Source organism: Salvelinus alpinus, chromosome 31 (assembly GCF_045679555.1).
Source record: "Salvelinus alpinus chromosome 31, SLU_Salpinus.1, whole genome shotgun sequence".
NCBI lineage: Eukaryota > Metazoa > Chordata > Actinopteri > Salmoniformes > Salmonidae > Salvelinus > Salvelinus alpinus.
Window position 1 is genome coordinate 41298212 of NC_092116.1, and position 22446 is coordinate 41320657.

At 52.9% G+C, this 22446-nt stretch overlaps 1 protein-coding gene across 1 annotated transcript in view; it reads left to right on the top strand.

The window, feature by feature from the left end:
* The window catches only part of LOC139561923 (kinesin-like protein KIF1C), a 79432-nt gene extending 67821 nt beyond the window's left edge, over positions 1 to 11611 (top strand). Inside the window, exons 24-25 of the mRNA XM_071379357.1 lie at positions 5755 to 5976; positions 6175 to 11611. Of these exons, the coding sequence (XP_071235458.1) occupies positions 5755 to 5976; positions 6175 to 7053 (1101 nt within the window). The 3' untranslated portion in view covers positions 7054 to 11611. The remainder of the gene's footprint in view (positions 1 to 5754; positions 5977 to 6174) is intronic.
* The last annotated feature ends 10835 nt before the right edge of the window (positions 11612 to 22446 follow it).

Below are 22446 nucleotides of genomic sequence, written 5' to 3' on the forward strand. Positions count from 1 at the left end.
CACCACACCAACACACCGGACACCACACCAACACACTGGACATCACACTGGACACCACACCAACACACTGGACACCACACTGGACACCACACCAACACACCGGACACCACACCAACACACCGGACACCACACCAACACACCGGACACCACACCAACACACCGGACACCACACCAACACACCAACACACCGGACACCACACTGGACACCACACCAACACACTGGACACACACCAACACACTGGACACCACACCAACACACCGGACACCACACCAACACACTGGACACCACACCAACACACCGGACACCACACCAACACACCGGACACCACACCAACACACCGGACACCACACTGGACACCACACCAACACACCGGACACCACACTGGACACCACACCAACACACTGGACACCACACCAACACACTGGACACCACACCACCACACTGGACACCACACCAACACACTGGACACCACACTGGACACCACACCAACACACCGGACACCACACCAACACACCGGACACCACACCAACACACCGGACACCACACCAACACACTGGACACCACACCAACACACCGGACACCACACCAACACACCGGACACCACACCAACACACCGGACACCACACCAACACACCGGACACCACACCAACACACCGGACACCACACCAACACACCGGACACCACACCAACACACCGGACACCACACCAACACACCGGACACCACACCAACACACCGGACACCACACCAACACACCGGACACCACACTGGACACCACACCAACACACTGGACACCACACCACCACACTGGACACCACACCAACACACTGGACACCACACCACCACACTGGACACCACACCACCACACTGGACACCACACCAACACACTGGACACCACACCACCACACTGGACACCACACTGGACACCACACCAACACACTGGACACCACACTGGACACCACACCAACACACTGGACACCACACTGGACACCACACCAACACACTGGACACCACACCAACACACTGGACACCACACCAACACACTGGACACCAACACACTGGACACCACACCAACACACTGGACACCACACCAACACACCGGACACCACACCAACACACTGGACACCAACACACTGGACACCACACCAACACACTGGACACCACACCAACACACTGGACACCACACCAACACACTGGACACCAACACACTGGACACCACACCAACACACTGGACACCACACCAACACACTGGACACCACACCAACACACTGGACACCACACCACCACACTGGACACCACACCAACACACTGGACACCACACCACCACACTGGACACCACACCAACACACTGGACACCACACCACCACACTGGACACCACACCACCACACTGGACACCACACCAACACACTGGACACCACACCACCACACTGGACACCACACCACCACACTGGACACCACACCAACACACTGGACACCACACCAACACACTGGACACCACACCAACACACTGGACACCACACCAACACACTGGACACCACACCAACACACTGGACACCACACCAACACACTGGACACCACACCAACACACTGGACACCACACTGGACACCACACCAACACACTGGACACCACACCACCACACTGGACACCACACCAACACACTGGACACCACACCACCACACTGGACACCACACCACCACACTGGACACCACACCAACACACTGGACACCACACCAACACACTGGACACCACACCAACACACTGGACACCACACCAACACACTGGACACCACACCAACACACTGGACACCACACCAACACACTGGACACCACACTGGACACCACACCAACACACTGGACACCACACCAACACACTGGACACCACACCAACACACTGGACACCACACCAACACACTGGACACCACACCAACACACTGGACACCACACCAACACACTGGACACCACACTGGACACCACACCAACACACTGGACACCACACCGACACACTGGACACCACACTGGACACCACACCGACACACTGGACACCACACCGACACACTGGACACCACACTGGACACCACACCAACACACCGGACACCACACCACCACACTGGACACCACACCAACACACCGGACACCACACCACCACACTGGACACCACACCGGACACCACACCACCACACCACACACCACACTGGACACCACACCACCACACTGGACACCACACCAACACACTGGACACCACACCAACACACTGGACACCACACCTTTACATTTTTTTTATTTAATCAGTTAAGAACACATTCTTATTAACCAAAAGGCCTCCTGTGGGGACGGGGTTGGGATTAAAATATAAATATAAATATTGGACAAAACACATCACGACAAGAGAGACACCACAACACTGCATAAAGAGAGACCTAAGACAACAACACATGACAACACAGCATGGTAGCAACACAACATGGTACAAACATTATTGGGCACAGACAACAGCACAAAGGGCAAGAAGGTAGAGACAACAATACATCACACAAAGCAGCCACAACTGTCAGTAAGAGTGTCCCATGACTGAGTCTTTGAATGAAGAGATTGAGATAAAACTGTTCAGTTTGAGTGTTTGTTGCAGCTCGTTCCAGTCGCTAGCTGCAGCGAACTGAAAAGAGGAGCGACCCAGGGATGTGTGTGCTTTGGGGACCTTTAACAGAATGTGACTGGCAGAACGGGTGTTGTATGTGGAGGATGAGGGCTGCAGTAGATATCTCAGATAGGGGAAGTGAGGCCTAAGAGGGTTTTATAAATAAGCATCAACCACAGGTCTACAGAAATGACCAGTTTACAGAGGAGTGTAGAGTGCAGTGATGTGTCCTATAAGGAGCATTGGTGGCACATCTGATCGCCGAATGGTAAAGAACATCTAGCCGCTCGAGAGCCGATCTATAAATTATGTCTCCGTAATCTAGCATGGGTAGGATGGTCATCTGAATCAGGGTTAGTTTGGCAGCTGGGGTGAAAGAAGAACGATTACGATAGAGGAAACCAAGTCTAGATTTAACTTTAGCCTGCAGCTTTGATATGTGCTAAGAGAAGGACCGTCTAGCCATACTCCCAAGTACTTGTATGAGGTGACTACCTCAAGCTCTAAACCCTCAGAGGTAGTGATCACACCTGTGGGGAGAGGGGCATTCTTCTTACCAAACCACATTACCTTTGTTTTGGAGGTGATCAGAACAAGGTTAAGGGTAGAGAGAGCTTGTTGGACACTAAGCAAGCTTTGTTGTAGAGCATTTAATACAAAATCCGGGGAGGGGCCAGCTGAGTATAAGACTGGATCATCTGCATATAATTGGATGCGAGAACTTCCTACTGCCTGAGCTATGTTGTTGATGTAAATTGAGAAGAGCATGGGGGCTAGGATCGAGCCTTGGGGTACTCCCTTGGTGACAGGCTGAGAGAGCAGATTTTCTGACTGTATACACTGCACTCTTTGAGAGAGGTAGTTAGCAAACCAGGCCAAAGACCCCTCAGAGACATCAATACTCCTTAGCCAGCCCACAAGAACGGAATGGTCTACTGTATCAAAAGCTTTGGCCAAGTCAATAAAAATAGCAGCACAAGGTCAATGGTGACATCATTGAGGATCTTTAAGGTTGCAGTGACACATGCATAACCTGAGCAGAAAACAGATTGCATACCAGAGAGAATACTATAGACATCAAGACAGACAGTCAGTTGATTATCAAAAGTGTTGGGAAAAACTTGTCAATAAACACGGCAAAATAGAAATAGGCCTACAACAGTTAGGATCAGCTTGATCTCCCCCTTTTAAATAAAGGATGAACTGTGGCTGCCTTCCAAGCAATGGGAACCTCCCCAGAGAGCAGAGACAGGCTTGGTAATGAAAGGGGTAGCAAAAATGTTTTTTGGGGGGTCAAGTTTAAGGAGCTCCTTTAGCACCTCGGACTCAGTGATTGCCTGCAGGGAGAAACTTTGTAGTGGGGCAGGGGAAAAAGATGGAGAAGCATGGGGGATAGTCGCATTAGAAGGGGTGGGAGATGAGGAAATGTTGGACGGGCAAGGAGGCATGGCGGAGTCAAATAGGAATCCTGACTTAATGAAGTGGTGATTAAAGAGATCAGCTATGTGCTTGTCAGTAACAACCACATCATCAACATTAAGGTACATGGGCAGCTGTGAGGATGAGGGTTTATTCTCCAGGTCCGTTTTCCAGAACTTCTTGGGGTTTGACCCACAGAGAGAGAACTGCTGCTTATAGTAACTAACTTTGGCCTTCCGGATAGGCTGAGTGCACTTACTTCTCATTTGCCTGAACGAGAGCCAGTCAGCCTGACTTTGCGTGTGCCGAGCCTTTCACCAAATGGAATTCTTGAGGTGGAGTATCTCTGCCAGATCACGGTCGTACCAGGAACCTGTTTTTAATTCTCATTTTCTTTATAGGTGAGCAAAAACAGGTTTTTAGACATTTTTGCAAATGTAAAAAAAAAAGTAATAATGATATCACATTTACATAAGTATTCAGACCTTTTACTCAGTACTTTGTTGCACCTTGGGCAGCGATTACAGCCTTCAGTCTTCTTGGGTATGATGCTACAAACTTGGCACACCTGTATTTGGGGAGTTTCTCCCATTCTTCTTTGCAGATCCTCTCAAGCTCTGTCAGGTTGGATGGGGAGCTTCGCTGCACAGCTATTTTCAGGTCTCTCCAGATGTTCGATTGGGTTCAAGTCCGGGCTCTGGATGGGCAACTCAAGGACATTCAGAGACTTGTCCCGAAGCCACTCCTGTGTTTTCTTGGCTGTGTGCTTAGGGTCGTTGTCCTGTTGGAAGGTGAACCTTCGCCCCAATCTGAAGTCCTGAGCGCTCTGGAACAGGTTTTTATCAAGGATCTCTTTGTACATTGCTCCGTTCATCTTTCTCTTGATCCTGACTAGTCTCCCAGTCCCTGACACTGAAAAACATTCCCACAGCATGATGCTGCCACCACCATGCTTCACCGTAGGGATGGTGCCAGGTTTCCTCCAGACGTGACGCTTGGCATTCAGGCCAAAGAGTTCAATCTTGGTTTCATCAGACCAGAGAATCTTGTTTCTCATGGTCTGAGAGTCTTTAGGTGCCTTTTGGCAAACTCCAAGCAGGCTGTCATGTGCCTTTTACTGAGGAGTGGCTTCCGTCAGGCCACTGTACCAATGCTGCAGACATTTTTTGGTACCCTTCCCCAGATCTGTGCCTCGACACAATCTACGGACAATTCCTTCGTCCTCATGGCTTGGTTTTTGCCCTGACGTGCACGCTCAACTGTGGGATCTTGTATAGACAGGTGTGTGCCTTTCCAAATCATATCAAATCAATTGAATTTACCACAGGTGGACTCCAATCAAGTTGTAGAAACATCTCAAGGATGATCAATGGAAACAGGATGCACCTGAGCTCAATTTAGAGTCTCATAGCAAAGGGTCTGAATACTTATGTAAAATAGGTATTGATGTTTTCATAAATTTGCAAACATTTTGGTTTGTCATTATGAGGTATTGTGTGATGAGGAAAAATGTTTAATGCATTTTAGAATAAGGTTGTAACGTAACAAAGTGGAAAAAGTCAAGGGGTCTGAATACTTTTGGAAGGCACTGTATATACACACACACACACACACACACACACACACACACACACACACACACTATATATACCTCTCTCTCACCCCCGTCTCTCCTCTGTTTCTCTCTCATCTCTTCTCAGGAGGAGGACATGGAAAATGACGACGAGGAAGGGGGCGGTTCCCAATGTGATGGTGACGGGGCCGATGATGACGGACAGCCCAATCCACCCAATGAGAAGAGAGTAGTTAAGCTGATGACAGACGACCCAGCCTTTAGACGAGGGAGGATGAGGTGGCTGAAACAGGAACAGACCCGAATACAGAACCTTCAACAACAGAATATTACTAAAAGACTCAGACAGGTTAGAATACACTACACCCTCTGTAGTATAGTCCCTGTGACGCAGCTCCACCAGGGGGCCCTGTAGTATAGTCCATGTGACGGAGCTCCACCAGGGGGCCCTGTAGTATAGTCCCTGTGACGCAGCTCCACCAGGGGGCCCTGTAGTATAGTCCCTGTGGCGCAGAATATAAACCATTCTATCTTTCTCCTCCTCCAGAACACCCAGAACTCCCCAACCCCCAACACCCCTCTGGTCCCAGTGCACCCCCCCCCTGTGGTCCACCTCCCCGGGACCGGCCGCTTCATCCCCCCACAGGACTGTAAACTGAAGTTCCCCTTCAAGAGCAACCCCCACCACCGTCTCTCATGGAGCCCTGCCACTGCCCTGATGATGCTGGGGGAGGGGGGGATAGATGGGGAGTGGGAAGAGCGGGCAGAGGGAGGAGGTGGTAAAGCAACTCCCTCTCCTCCTCCTGCTGCTCTCCTCCCACTCCCCTTCCAGATGGTCCCTAGAGGCCACACCCCCTCCCCACACCGCACCTGGCAACAACCACAACAGCACCGTAGCAACAGTAACCACGGGAACCCACACTTCCCAGTTCCCGGGCAACAGCAGGGTCCGCCTCCGTGGCGATATAGGCGGAACTCCCTGGACAGCTCCCCGCAGGGCAACAACAACAACAATCACCAGGGAAACAACTACCACGGCAACCCCAACAACAACGGAGGCGGTCACCAGGGGCGACCGCGTTATCGAGGAGGAGGGATGGAGGGAAGAGGAAGAGAGAGGGATCAGAGAGGAGAAGGAGGGAGGTTTCAGCAAGGGGGAGGAGGAGGGGGAGACAGAGGAGGGTACCATCACCCCTACTACATCCCTCCTCACCAACACCTCTACCACAGCAGCAGCCTGCCACGCAGCCACAACCCTCCACCAGGGGGCCACGTTGGAGGGGCCACGGTGGAGGGGCCACGGTGGGGGGGCCACGGGCCAAGAGGAGGTGGTGTAGGGTGGTTCCAGGAGGGGTACAGCACCCCCCCTCGCATGAAGAGGCAGTTTAGTGCCCCCGATCTGAAGAGCAAGGAGACCCCTGTGTGACCTCTCACCCCTGACCCCACACACAGACAACCTTCCTGTAAGGACACTGCATATCCAGCTGACAGGCTATGACCTGTCATAACACTACGTACTGCTGTTATAACTGATGCTACTACACTACATGACACGGTGTATAATGTAGCTATATGGACTGAGGCGTGTGTGTGTGTCTGCATGCTTCTGTCTCTGTCATTGTGTAATTGAATACGGAACAGAGTGTGTGTGTGTGTGTGTGTGTCAACGCTTTGCACACTCTGTGTCACTCACACACAACACTAGATAACGCCAGTGTGTGTGTGTTCCTGCTGTAGTGTTTAGCGTTCTCATATACAACAGGTCTTTTTAGATCGTAGTTCTAAGGGTCTTTATGATGGTTCTGTTCTAGTTGTTGATTCGTTCTCAGGCACCAGCAGAGCATTATGGCCGGTGCCTCAGGCGGCCCACACTACCGTACCTCCTCTTCCCGTACAAATTAAATATCGATCATTTATTTGACCGAGACGCGCGCCAACACAAAGACCCATCAATCTCAGATAAAGCATCCGAGTGACAGAAACAGCACCCCTCTGTCCCCTCTGTCTGTCTCCTCTGTCTCCTCTGTCTGTCTCCTCTGTCTGTCCCCTCTGTCTCCTCTGTCCCCTCTGTCTGTCCCCTCTGTCCCCTCTGTCTGTCCCCTCTGTCTCCTCTGTCCCCTCTGTCCCCTCTGTCTGTCTCCTCTGTCCCCTCTGTCTGTCTCCTCTGTCTCCTCTGTCCCCTCTGTTTGTCTCCTGTCCCCTCTGTCTTTCTCCTCTGTCCCCTCTGTCTGTCCCCTCTGTTTGTCTCCTGTCCCCTCTGTCTCCGTTGTGTCTTCTGTCTCCTCTGTCCCCTCTGTCTTTTTCCTCTGTCTCCGTTGTGTCTCCTGTCCCCTCTGTCTGTCTCCTGTCCCCTCTGTCTTTCTCCTCTGTCTCCGTTGTGTCTTCTGTCCCCTCTGTCTGTCTCCTCTGTCCCCTCTGTGTCCTCTGTGATACTATTTCTGGCCAGACGGCATCAGAGACATATAGTAACATAGAGGGGTGCTGATTGGATGCTTTCCCCAGTGAGATAGTTACAGCAGAGAGGAAGACTCTCCAGAATAAGCCCAATGCGTTTCTATGGGCATAATATGCAGACCTAAGCATGTCACCTGCCTTCCTGCCATTAGGACGACTCCCGTTGTTAGGGCGGAGACATGAGCATCTAGTCATTATATACAGAGCTCTAGTTTCAGCCTCTTGGGAATTGGAAAGTTGGCGGGTGCACTGTGCACTGTTAGGATGCTGTCTTCCCTTAAAGTAAATTTATGTTTTGGCAAAATTATATAATTACTCCTGTTGTCCATTTTTTCCATTGTCTTTTGTTTGGAGCGCTATATGTGAGCAATGAGCACGTGTCTGGTTTCTCTGCCCTGATAACATGGAGGGAGAGCATGTGTCTGGTTTCTCTGCCCTGATAGTGTTGAGGGAGAGCATGTGTCTGGTTTCTCTTCCCTGATAGTGTTGAGGGAGAGCATGTGTCTGGTTTCTCTGCCCTGATAACGTTGAGGGAGAGCATGTGTCTGGTTTCTCTGCCCTGATAATGTTGAGGGAGTGTGTGCACCTGAGCATGCATAGAAGTAGGCCTACCTGGCCTGCTGAGTGTATATGTAGAAAAGCTGATTTGGGATGTCTGATTGCCACCACGTCCACCACTGATCACCCACCCCGTCACCACCACCTGTTATCAGCTGAGCCTCTCAGTCATTTTTTCCTCACCTCACACAGGAAGTTCATGAAGTCTGACATTTTTTTTATACATCCATTGCGAATGATAATAGTTCCTCACGGTATTTGAAAAAAAAACACTCCTGGCCAATGATAATCAACAAGCCTCGGTGTGAAAAAGCTAAATATCATGATCTGATGATCCCATATATCCAGTGGAAATGGCAGAAAAAACTGCTTTCTGTCCCGAAGCTCACTGGTGCGGGAAACTCTGAGGGCCCGGAATAGGCTAGTTGATACAAGGTTGCAGGTTCGCTAGCCTTTGGGTTGGACTCAGGTGATGATCAAGTCAATAACAATGGAAAGGGAGGCAGACAGCAGAGTAGAGAGATGAATGCGATTGAAAATGAAAGAATAAATATTTTTATTGGGATATTTTTGACTGTTTTTATTTGTTGGCTTTAGGAATATGTATTTTACTGAGTAGATGATGGACGTTTTAGACCTACTGCTATATTGGCCTATAGGCTATCTCTGAGTTATAGGCCTACTGCTATATTGGCCTATAGGCTATCTCTGAGTTATAGGCCTACTGCTACATTGGCCTATAGGCTATCTCTGAGTTATAGGCCTACTGCTACATTGGCCTATAGGCTATCTCTGAGTTATAGGCCTACTGCTACATTGGCCTATATACTATCTCTGAGTTATAGGCCTACTGCTACATTGGCCTATAGGCTATCTCTGAGTTATAGGCCTACTGCTATATTGGCCTATAGGCTATCTCTGAGTTATAGGCCTACTGCTACATTGGCCTATAGGTTATCTCTGAGTTATAGGCCTACTGCTACATTGGCCTATAGGCTATCTCTGAGTTATAGGCCTACTGCTACATTGGCCTATAGGCTATCTCTGAGTTATAGGCCTACTGCTATATTGGCCTATAGGCTATCTCTGAGTTATAGGCCTACTGCTACATTGGCCTATAGGTTATCTCTGAGTTATAGGCCTACTGCTACATTGGCCTATAGGCTATCTCTGAGTTATAGGCCTACTGCTATATTGGCCTATCGGCTATCTCTGAGTTATAGGCCTACTGCTATATTGGCCTATCGGCTATCTCTGAGTTATAGGCCTACTGCTATATTGGCCTATAGGCTATCTCTGAGTTATAGACCTACTGCTATATTGGCCTATCGGCTATCTCTGAGTTATAGGCCTACTGCTATATTGGCCTATAGGCTATCTCTGAGTTATAGGCCTACTGCTGCATTGGTCTATATACTATCTCTGAGTTATAGGCCTACTGCTACATTGGCCTATATACTATCTCTGAGTTATAGGCCTACTGCTGCATTGGCCTATATACTATCTCTGAGTTATAGGCCTACTGCTACATTGGCCTATATACTATCTCTGAGTTATAGGCCTACTGCTACATTGGCCTATATACTATCTCTGAGTTATAGGCCTACTGCTGCATTGGCCTATCGGCTATCTCTGAGTTATAGGCCTACTGCTGCATTGGCCTATCGGCTATCTCTGAGTTATAGGCTCTCATTTCTTTAGCAGACAATGAATCACAGTGTATCAATGTGTCCATATGGCAGAGGCTCTCGCATTGGTTTCATTTTAACTTTTAGATTTGTATCATTTTAATTCAGATTTATATGATTAACCATGTGACAATGATTTTGAGAAATTAAAATGTTATTATTAAAATGTAACTGTTCCAACAACAACAAAAAATTAAACATACGCAAATCAATTGTAATCTTCGGCCAAACTTGAAACGCATGTGGTCTTTCTATAACATTCATTAAAAAAATGATGCATTGTGCGGTCCCGTGTAAAACCCGGTCCCGATTCCCGTGTAAAACCCGGTCCCGATTCCCGTGTAAAACCCGGTCCCGATTCCCGTGTAAAACCGTGCCCGCCTATCAAAGGCCCATCCAACTGATTAGGTTCTGCTGCCTGCACTGTGCACCAGAAGAGGTTTCTATGGTAGTTCGATTTATTTTCTGTATGAAGAGTTAGATTAGATGTATGTATGAAGAGAACTTCTATCACAGACGGACGTTTCTGGGGGGTTTTCTGCCGGGTGCCTTACCAGACGCCATGATGGTTTAGCATGCTAGCCTGTGTTAGCCTGAGTTAGCCATGCTATCATCGTAATGGTTTAACATGCTAAACTGCGCTAAACAGGTTAGCATTTGTTAGACTGTGCTAGTCAGGTTAGCATGGGTTAGCCTTACGCAAGCCGGGCTCATGTGTTAGCCTAAGGCTTTTGTATTAGCCTGTGTTAGCCTGGGTTAGCCTTAGCCACCATTTGTTAGCCTTGTTGTTATAATGTATCATAGCTGCATTGAACCCAAAGAGAGCAGAGCAGCAGGAAAGAAGGCTGTGGTGGAGCCCCCTGGTGGCTGGGAGGAACCACAGCACCCTGCCTCAGCTCAGCTGTACAGAGAGACCAGGTCAGGTAATATACACTACATAGGACGTAGTTGGATTCATAGTGTTGCTATAGAAATAGGCTGCCTTGTCTTGGAGATTCTACCTCCATATTGACTTTGGGAATCTGGTTGGGAATATATTCTGGGATATCAGGATCTGGCCTCGTTGGGAATATGTGGCACACACACGGAATACCTTTGGGGATTATATTGAGTTTTTATAATATTCTGTGTTACTATTGTTACTGCCGACTAGGACTTTATAAGGCTAAGAATCAGAGGATGAACTGAAATGGCCATTGAATTACAGACAGCCTTCAAAGGCACAATCTGGAGAAGGATGGAGGATTGAAGGAGTAGACTGGAGAAGATTGAGAAGAGGAAAGCGGAGAGATGGAGGATGGAAGGAGTAGACTGGAGAAGATGGAGGAGAGGAGAGCGGGATAGAGATGGAGGATGGAAGGAGTAGACTGGAGAAGATTGAGAAGAGGAAAGATGGAGGATGGCCGGAGGAGAGGAGAGCGGGATAGAGATGGAGGATGGCCGGAGGAGAGGAGAGCGGGATAGAGAGAGAGAGGAGAGATGGAGAATGGGATAGTGTAAAGTAGGAACTATAACCAAGTAGAAAGAGACGAAGTTAGGAGGAATGACCCCTGACACCCTCTGCAGGGATCAGGAGCTTCTGGGAGATGACTAGTGGAACTTTTCCACACTTTAACCATTTGACCTTTGATATAAACCAATGGGAAAGCTCCGTTCGGCTTCACGCATGGCTATGGAGTCACCATGACGATGACAAAAAACACAGGAAGTGGTTCTGATTGGCCGGCACTGAGACGCAGACAGGAATGGGAGTGTCTTGGAACCCCCACGCCCTCTCTGCTCTCTGACCAATCACAGGACAATCTGAGCATTTTCTCTGGGCTTTCTGGAAGTCGTCTTTTCCTTGTTTTTCTTTTATTTGCTGTGTCTAACCCCGCCCCTAACCTTAACCCCGCCCCTAACCTAACCCCGCCCCTAACCCTAACCCCGCCCCTAACCATAACCCCGCCCCTAACCTAACCTTAACCCCGCCCCTAACCATAAGCCTTCTCCAGTTTAATATTAGATTGGCTTCGTCTACATGTAATCTGCCTTGTGATCTCATCAATAATAATCTACTGCTCTGCTGATACACACCGTCACCACCCACACCATCACCACCACCCCGTCACCACCCACCCCGTCACCACTACCCCCCGTCACCCCCCGTCACCCCCCGTCACCACCCACCCCCCGTCACCACCCACCCCCCGTCACCACCCACCCCCCGTCACCCCCCGTCACCACTACCCCCCGTCACCCCCCGTCACCACCCACCCCCCGTCACCACCCCGTCACCACCCACCCCCCGTCACCACCCCGTCACCACCCACCCCCCGTCACCACTACCCCCCGTCACCACCCGTCACCACCCACCCCCCGTCACCACCCCGTCACCACCCACCCCCCGTCACCACCCCGTCACCACCCACCCCCCGTCACCACCCCGTCACCACCCACCCCCCGTCACCACCCCGTCACCACCCACCCCCCGTCACCACCCCGTCACCACCCACCCCCCGTCACCACCCCGTCACCACCCACCCCCCGTCACCACCCCGTCACCACCCCGTCACCACCCCGTCACCACCCCGTCACCACCCACCCCCCGTCACCACCCCGTCACCACCCACCCCCCGTCACCACCCCGTCACCACCCCGTCACCACCCCGTCACCACCCCGTCACCCCCCCGTTGAACCCGAAGCTGCTAGGAACATCTGTGTGTTGTGCTCATACTAACCGCTTGTGTTTGGGAGGCGTTCTTGATTTAAAGCTGAAAGTGTTTTTAATTTGAATATCCTGTTTGTGTGATACTTTGGGTCTGGAGGAGGAGGGGGGAGTCACTGCCATGGTAACCAGACAGAACCATCAGTAGAACTCTCAGGGTTCCGTGAGGTTCTAGAACTCCTCTGGTGGTTCTGTGGACTGAGACCACGCCCCCTCTAGCTGGTCTTTCTTTCGTCGTTCTTTTCATTTCTGTGTTTTATTTCCTGCTTTGATGGTTGTTGAGGCTGAATGTGATGATGCAACGATGTGGCAATAAAGATTGACAGAGTCAAGCTGATCAACACCGTCTTTGTCTCTGCGTTTTATCCTCAACAGTGACATCTGTTATTTCATCTCTGATACCTCCGCTCTTCTCTGGGCTAGACAGACAGACAGACAGACAGACAGACAGACAGACAGACAGACAGACAGACAGACAGACGGGAGGAGGATAGGATGGTGGAGAAGAGGGATGAGAGGAGGATGGTGGAGAAGAGGGATGAGGGGAGGATGGTGGAGAAGAGGGATGAGGGGAGGATGGTGGAGAAGAGGGATGAGAGGAGGATGGTGGAGAAGAGGGAGGAGAGGAGGATGGTGGAGAAGAGGGATGAGGGGAGGATGGTGGAGAAGAGGGAGGAGAGGATGGTGGAGAAGAGGGAGGAGAGGAGGATGGTGGAGAAGAGGGATGAGAGGAGGATGGTGGAGAAGAGGGATGAGGGGAGGATGGTGGAGAAGAGGGATGAGGGGAGGATGGTGGAGAAGAGGGATGAGGGGAGGATGGTGGAGAAGAGGGATGAGGGGAGGATGGTGGAGAAGAGGGATGAGGGGAGCATGGTGGAGAAGAGGGATGAGGGGAGGATGGTGGAGAAGAGGGATGAGGGGAGGATGGTGGAGAAGAGGGAGGAGAGGAGGATGGTGGAGAAGAGGGATGAGAGGAGGATGGTGGAGAAGAGGGATGAGGGGAGGATGGTGGAGAAGAGGGAGGAGAGGAGGATGGTGGAGAAGAGGGATGAGGGGAGGATGGTGGAGAAGAGGGATGAGGGGAGGATGGTGGAGAAGAGGGATGAGGGGAGGATGGTGGAGAAAAGGGATGAGAGGAGGATGGTGGAGAAGAGGGATCGGAGGAGGATGGTGGAGAAGAGGGATGAGAGGAGGATGGTGGAGAAGAAGGATGAGAGGAGGATGGTGGAGAAGAGGGATGAGGGGAGGATGGTGGAGAAAAGGGATGAGAGGAGGATGGTGGAGAAGAGGGATCGGAGGAGGATGGTGGAGAAGAGGGATGAGAGGAGGATGGTGGAGAAGAGGGATGAGAGGAGGATGGTGGAGAAGAGGGATGAGGGGAGGATGGTGGAGAAGAGGGAGGAGAGGAGGATGGTGGAGAAGAGGGATGAGGGGAGGATGGTGGAGAAGAGGGATGAGGGGAGGATGGTGGAGAAAAGGGATGAGAGGAGGATGGTGGAGAAGAGGGATCGGAGGAGGATGGTGGAGAAGAGGGATGAGAGGAGGATGGTGGAGAAGAGGGATGAGGGGAGGATGGTGGAGAAGAGGGATGAGGGGAGGATGGTGGAGAAGAGGGAGGAGAGGAGGATGGTGGAGAAGAGGGATGAGAGGAGGATGGTTGAGGGGAGGATGGTGGAGAAGAGGGATGAGAGGAGGATGGTGGAGAAGAAGGATGAGAGGAGGATGGTGGAGAAGAGGGATGAGAGGAGGATGGTGGAGAAGAGGGATGAGGGGAGGATGGTGGAGAAGAGGGATGAGAGGAGGATGGTGAAGAAGAGGGATGAGGGGAGGATGGTGGAGAAGAGGGATGAGGGGAGGATGGTGGAGAAGAGGGATGAGGGGAGGATGGTGGAGAAGAGGGATGAGGGGAGGATGGTGGAGAAGAGGGATGAGAGGAGGATGGTGGAGAAGAGGGATGAGGGGAGGATGGTGGAGAAGAGGGATGAGGGGAGGATGGTGGAGAAGAGGGATGAGGGGAGGATGGTGGAGAAAAGGGTTGAGAGGAGGATGGTGGAGAAGAGGGATGAGAGGAGGATGGTGGAGAAGAGGGATGAGAGGAGGATGGTGGAGAAGAGGGATGAGGGGAGGATGGTGGAGAAGAGGGATGAGGGGAGGATGAGAGGAGGATGGTGGAGAAGAGGGATGAGAGGAGGATGGTGGAGAAGAGGGATGAGGGGAGGATGAGAGGAGGATGGTGGAGAAGAAGGATGAGAAGAGGATGGTGGAGAAGAGGGATCGGAGGAGGATGGTGGAGAAGAGGGATGAGAGGAGGATGGTGGAGAAGAGGGATGAGAGGAGGATGCTGGAGAAGAGGGATGAGGGGAGGATGGTGGAGAAGAGGGATGAGGAGAGGATGGTGGAGAAGAGGGATGAGGGGAGGATGGTGGAGAAGAGGGATGAGGGGAGGATGGTGGAGTAGAGGGATGAGGGGAGGATGGTGGAGAAGAGGGATGAGGGGAGGGATGAGGGGAGGATGGTGGAGAAGAGGGATGAGAGGAGGATGGTGGAGAAGAGGGATGAGGGGAGGATGGTGGAGAAGAGGGATGATAGGAGGATGGTGGAGAAGAGGGATGAGGGGAGGATGGTGGAGAAGAGGGATGAGAGGAGGATGGTGGAGAAGAGGGATGAGGGGAGGATGGTGGAGAAGAGGGATGAGGGGAGGATGGTGGAGAAGAGGGATGAGGGGAGGATGGTGGAGAAAAGGGTTGAGAGGAGGATGGTGGAGAAGAGGGATGAGAGGAGGATGGTGGAGAAGAGGGATGAGAGGAGGATGGTGGAGAAGAGGGATGAGGGGAGGATGGTGGAGAAGAGGGATGAGGGGAGGATGAGAGGAGGATGGTGGAGAAGAGGGATGAGAGGAGGATGGTGGAGAAGAGGGATGAGGGGAGGATGAAGAGGAGGATGGTGGAGAAGAGGGATGAGAAGAGGATGGTGGAGAAGAGGGATCGGAGGAGGATGGTGGAGAAGAGGGATGAGAGGAGGATGGTGGAGAAGAGGGATGAGAGGAGGATGGTGGAGAAGAGGGATGAGGGGAGGATGGTGGAGAAGAGGGGTGAGAGGAGGATGGTGGATGAGGGGAGGATGGTGGAGAAGAGGGATGAGGGGAGGATGGTGGAGAAGAGGGATGAGGGGAGGATGGTGGAGAAGAGGGGTGAGAGGAGGATGGTGGATGAGGGGAGGATGGTGGAGAAGAGGGATGAGGGGAGGATGAGAGGAGGATGGTGGAGAAGAGGATGGTGGAGAAGAGGGATGAGGGGAGGATGGTGGAGAAGAGGGATGAGGGGAGGATGGTGGAGAAGAGGGATGAGAGGAGGATGGTGGAGAAGAGGGATAAGGGGAGAATGAGAGGAGGATGGTGGAAAAGAGGGATGAGGGGAGGATGGTGGAGAAGAGGGATGAGGGGAGGATGGTGGAGAAGAAGGATGAGAGGAGGATGGTGGAGAAGAGGGATGAGGGGAGGATGAGAGGAGGATGGTGGAGAAGAGGGATGAGGGGAGGATGGTGGAGAAAAGGGATGAGAGGAGGATGGTGGAGAAGAGGGATCGGAGGAGGATGGTGGAGAAGAGGGATGAGAGGAGGATGGTGGAGAAGAGGGATGAGGGGAGGATGGTGGAGAAAAGGGATGAGAGGAGGATGGTGGAGAAGAGGGATCGGAGGAGGATGGTGGAGAAGAGGGATGAGAGGAGGATGGTGGAGAAGAGGGATGAGGGGAGGATGGTGGAGAAGAGGGATGAGGGGAGGATGGTGGAGAAGAGGGAGGAGGGGAGGATGGTGGAGAAGAGGGAGGAGAGGAGGATGGTGGAGAAGAGGGATGAGGGGAGGATGGTGGAGAAGAGGGATGAGGGGAGGATGGTGGAGAAAAGGGATGAGAGGAGGATGGTGGAGAAGAGGGATCGGAGGAGGATGGTGGAGAAGAGGGATGAGAGGAGGATGGTGGAGAAGAGGGATGAGGGGAGGATGGTGGAGAAGAGGGATGAGGGGAGGATGGTGGAGAAGAGGGAGGAGAGGAGGATGGTGGAGAAGAGGGATGAGAGGAGGATGGTTGAGGGGAGGATGGTGGAGAAGAGGGATGAGAGGAGGATGGTGGAGAAGAAGGATGAGAGGAGGATGGTGGAGAAGAGGGATGAGAGGAGGATGGTGGAGAAGAGGGATGAGGGGAGGATGGTGGAGAAGAGGGATGAGAGGAGGATGGTGAAGAAGAGGGATGAGGGGAGGATGGTGGAGAAGAGGGATGAGGGGAGGATGGTGGAGAAGAGGGATGAGGGGAGGATGGTGGAGAAGAGGGATGAGGGGAGGATGGTGGAGAAGAGGGATGAGAGGAGGATGGTGGAGAAGAGGGATGAGGGGAGGATGGTGGAGAAGAGGGATGAGGGGAGGATGGTGGAGAAGAGGGATGAGGGGAGGATGGTGGAGAAAAGGGTTGAGAGGAGGATGGTGGAGAAGAGGGATGAGAGGAGGATGGTGGAGAAGAGGGATGAGAGGAGGATGGTGGAGAAGAGGGATGAGGGGAGGATGGTGGAGAAGAGGGATGAGGGGAGGATGAGAGGAGGATGGTGGAGAAGAGGGATGAGAGGAGGATGGTGGAGAAGAGGGATGAGGGGAGGATGAGAGGAGGATGGTGGAGAAGAAGGATGAGAAGAGGATGGTGGAGAAGAGGGATCGGAGGAGGATGGTGGAGAAGAGGGATGAGAGGAGGATGGTGGAGAAGAGGGATGAGAGGAGGATGCTGGAGAAGAGGGATGAGGGGAGGATGGTGGAGAAGAGGGATGAGGAGAGGATGGTGGAGAAGAGGGATGAGGGGAGGATGGTGGAGAAGAGGGATGAGGGGAGGATGGTGGAGTAGAGGGATGAGGGGAGGATGGTGGAGAAGAGGGATGAGGGGAGGGATGAGGGGAGGATGGTGGAGAAGAGGGATGAGAGGAGGATGGTGGAGAAGAGGGATGAGGGGAGGATGGTGGAGAAGAGGGATGATAGGAGGATGGTGGAGAAGAGGGATGAGGGGAGGATGGTGGAGAAGAGGGATGAGAGGAGGATGGTGGAGAAGAGGGATGAGGGGAGGATGGTGGAGAAGAGGGATGAGGGGAGGATGGTGGAGAAGAGGGATGAGGGGAGGATGGTGGAGAAAAGGGTTGAGAGGAGGATGGTGGAGAAGAGGGATGAGAGGAGGATGGTGGAGAAGAGGGATGAGAGGAGGATGGTGGAGAAGAGGGATGAGGGGAGGATGGTGGAGAAGAGGGATGAGGGGAGGATGAGAGGAGGATGGTGGAGAAAAGGGATGAGAGGAGGATGGTGGAGAAGAGGGATGAGGGGAGGATGAGAGGAGGATGGTGGAGAAGAGGGATGAGAAGAGGATGGTGGAGAAGAGGGATCGGAGGAGGATGGTGGAGAAGAGGGATGAGAGGAGGATGGTGGAGAAGAGGGATGAGAGGAGGATGGTGGAGAAGAGGGATGAGGGGAGGATGGTGGAGAAGAGGGGTGAGAGGAGGATGGTGGATGAGGGGAGGATGGTGGAGAAGAGGGATGAGGGGAGGATGAGAGGAGGATGGTGGAGAAGAGGATGGTGGAGAAGAGGGATGAGGGGAGGATGGTGGAGAAGAGGGATGAGGGGAGGATGGTGGAGAAGAGGGATGAGAGGAGGATGGTGGAGAAGAGGGATAAGGGGAGAATGAGAGGAGGATGGTGGAAAAGAGGGATGAGGGGAGGATGGTGGAGAAGAGGGATGAGGGGAGGATGGTGGAGAAGAAGGATGAGAGGAGGATGGTGGAGAAGAGGGATGAGGGGAGGATGAGAGGAGGATGGTGGAGAAGAGGGATGAGAGGAGGATGGTGGAGAAGAGGGATGAGAGGAGGATGCTGGAGAAGAAGGATGAGGGGAGGATGGTGGAGAAGAGGGATGAGGAGAGGATGGTGGAGAAGAGGGATGAGAGGAGGATGGTGGAAAAGAGGGATGAGAGGAGGATGGGGAGAAGAGGGATAAGGGGAGAATGATAGGAGGATGGTGGAGAAGAGGGATGAGGGGAGGATGGTGGAGAAGAGGGATGAGGGGAGGATGGTGGAGAAGAGGGATGAGAGGAGGATGGTGGAGAAGAGGGATAAGGGGAGAATGAGAGGAGGATGGTGGAGAAGAGGGATCAGAGGAAGATGGTGGAGAAGAGGGATGAGGGGAGGATGAGAGGAGGATGGTGGAGAAGAGGGGTGAGAGGAGGATGGTGGAGAAGAGGGATGAGAGGAGGATGATGGAGAAGGGGGATGAGGGGAGGATGGTGGAGAAGAGGGATGAGGAGAGGATGGTGGAGAAGAGGGATGAGGGGAGGATGGTGGAGAAGAGGGATGAGGGGAGGATGGTGGAGGAGAGGGATGAGGGGAGGATGGTGGAGAAGAGGGATGAGGGGAGGGATGAGGGGAGGATGGTGGAGAAGAGGGATGAGAGGAGGATGGTGGAGAAGAGGGATGAGGGGAGGATGGTGGAGAAGAGGGATGATAGGAGGATGGTGGAGAAGAGGGATGAGGGGAGGATGGTGGAGAAGAGGGATGAGAGGAGGATGGTGGAGAAGAGGGATGATAGGAGGATGGTGGAGAAGAGGGATGAGGGGAGGATGGTGGAGAAGAGGGATGAGAGGAGGATGGTGGAGAAGAGGGATGAGAGGAGGATGCTGGAGAAGAGGGATGAGGGGAGGATGGTGGAGAAGGGGGATGAGAGGAGGATGGTGGAGAAGAGGGATGAGAGGAGGATGGTGGAGAAGAGGGATGAGGGGAGGATGGTGGAGAAGAGGGATGAGGGGAGGATGAGAGGAGGATGGTGGAGAAGAGGGATGAGGGGAGGATGGTGGAGAAGAGGGATGAGGGGAGGATGGTGGAGAAGAGGGATGAGAGGAGGATGGTGGAGAAGAGGGATGAGGGGAGGATGGTGGAGAAGAGGGATGAGAGGAGGATGGTGGAGAAGAGGGATGAGGGGAGGATGGTGGAGAAGAGGGATGAGAGGAGGATGGTGGAGAAGAGGGATGAGAGGAGGATGGTGGAGAAGAGGGATGAGGGGAGGATGGTGGAGAAGAGGGATGAGGGGGGGATGAGAGGAGGATGGTGAAGAAGGGATGAGAGGAGGATGGTGGAGAAGAGGGATCAGAGGAGGATGGTGGAGAAGAGGGATGAGGGGGGGATGAGAGGAGGATGGTGGAGAAGAGGGATCAGAGGAGGATGGTGGAGAAGAGGGATGAGGGGAGGATGGTGGAGAAGAGGGATGAGGGGAGGATGGTGGAGAAGAGGGATGAGAGGAGGATGGTGGAGAAGAGGGATGAGGGGAGGATGGTGGAGAAGAGGGATGAGGGGAGGATGGTGGAGAAGAGGGATGAGGGGAGGATGGTGGAGAAGAGGGATGAGAGGAGGATGGTGGAGAAGAGGGATGAGGGGAGGATGAGAGGAGGATGGTGGAGAAGAGGAGTATGGTGGAAAAGAGGGATGAGAGGAGGATGCTGGAGAAGAGGGATGAGGGGAGGATGGTGGAGAAGAGGGATGAGGAGAGGATGGTGGAGAAGAGGGATGAGGGGAGGATGGTGGAGAAGAGGGATGAGAGGAAGATGGTGGAGAACAGGGATGAGAGGAGGATGGTGGAGAAGGGGGATGAGGGGAGGATGGTTGAGAAGAGGGATGAGGGGAGGATGAGAGGAGGATGGTGAAGAAGAGGGATGAGAGGAGGATGGTGGAGAAGAGGGATGAGAGTAGGATGGTGGAGAAGAGGGATAAGGGGAGAATGAGAGGAGGATGGTGGAGAAGAGGGATGAGGGGAGGACGGTGGAGAAGAAGGATGAGGGGAGGATGGTGGATGAGAGGAGGATGGTGGAGAAGAGGGATGAGGGGAGGATGAGAGGAGGATGGTGGAGAAGAGGGGTGAGAGGAAGATGGTGGAGAAGAGGGATGAGAGGAGGATGCTGGAGAAGAGGGATGAGGGGAGGATGGTGGAGAAGAGGGATGAGGAGAGGATGGTGGAGAAGAGGGATGAGGGGAGGATGGTGGAGAAGAGGGATGAGGGGAGGATGGTGGAGTAGAGGGATGAGGGGAGGATGGTGGAGAAGAGGGATGAGGGGAGGATGGAGGAGAAGAGGGATGAGGGGAGGATGGTGGAGAAGAGGGATGAGAGGAGGATGGTGGAGAAGAGGGATGAGGGGAGGATGGTGGAGAAGAGGGATGATAGGAGGATGGTGGAGAAAAGGGATGAGGGGAGGATGGTGGAGAAGAGGGATGAGAGGAGGATGGTGGAGAAGAGGGATGAGGGGAGGATGATAGGAGGATGGTGGAGAAGGGGGATCAGAGGAGGATGGTGGAGAAGAGGGATGACGGGAGGATGGTGGAGAAGAGGGGTGAGGGGAGGATGAGAGGAGGATGGTGGAGAAGAGGAGGATGGTGGAGAAGAGGGATGAGGGGAGGATGGTGGAGAAGAGGGATGAGGGGAGGATGGAGGAGAAGAGGGATGAGGGGAGGATGGTGGAGAAGAGGGATGAGAGGAGGATGGTGGAGAAGAGGGATAAGGGGAGAATGAGAGGAGGATGGTGGAGAAGAGGGATCAGAGGAAGATGGTGGAGAAGAGGGATGAGGGGAGGATGGTAGAGAAGAGGGATGAGAGGAGGATGGTGGAGAAGAGGGATGAGAGGAGGGTGTTGGAGAAGAGTGATCTGAGGAGGATGGTGGAGAAGAGGGATGAGGGGAGGATGAGAGGAGGATGGTGGAGAAGAGGGATGAGGGGAGGATGGTGGAGAAGAGGGATGAGGGGAGGATGGTGGAGAAGAGGGATGAGAGGAGGATGGTGGAGAAGAGGGATGAGGGGAGGATGGTGGAGAAGAGGGATGAGGGGAGGATGGTGGAGAAGAGGGATGAGAGGAGGATGGTGGAGAAGAGGGATGAGGGGAGGATGGTGGAAAAGAGGGATGAGGGGAGGGTGGTGGAGAAGAGGGATGAGGGGAGGATGGTGGAGAAGAGGGATGAGGGGAGGATGGTGGAGAAGAGGGAAGAGGGGAGGATGGTGGAGAAGAGGGATGAGAGGAGGATGGTGGAGAAGAGGGATGAGAGGAGGATGCTGGAGAAGAGGGATGAGGGGAGGATGGTGGAGAAGAGGGATGAGGAGAGGATGGTGGAGAAGAGGGAGGAGAGGAGGATGGTGGAGAAGAGGGATGAGGGGAGGATGGTGGAGAAGAGGGATGAGAGGAGGATGGTGGGGAAGAGGGATGAGGAGAGCATGGTGGAGAAGGGGGTTGAGAGGAGGATGGTGGAGAAGAAGGATGAGAGGAGGATGGTGGAGAAGAGGGATGAGGGGAGGATGGTGGAGAAGAGGGATGAAGGGAGGATGAGAGGAGGATGGGTGGAGAAGAGGGATGAGAGGAGG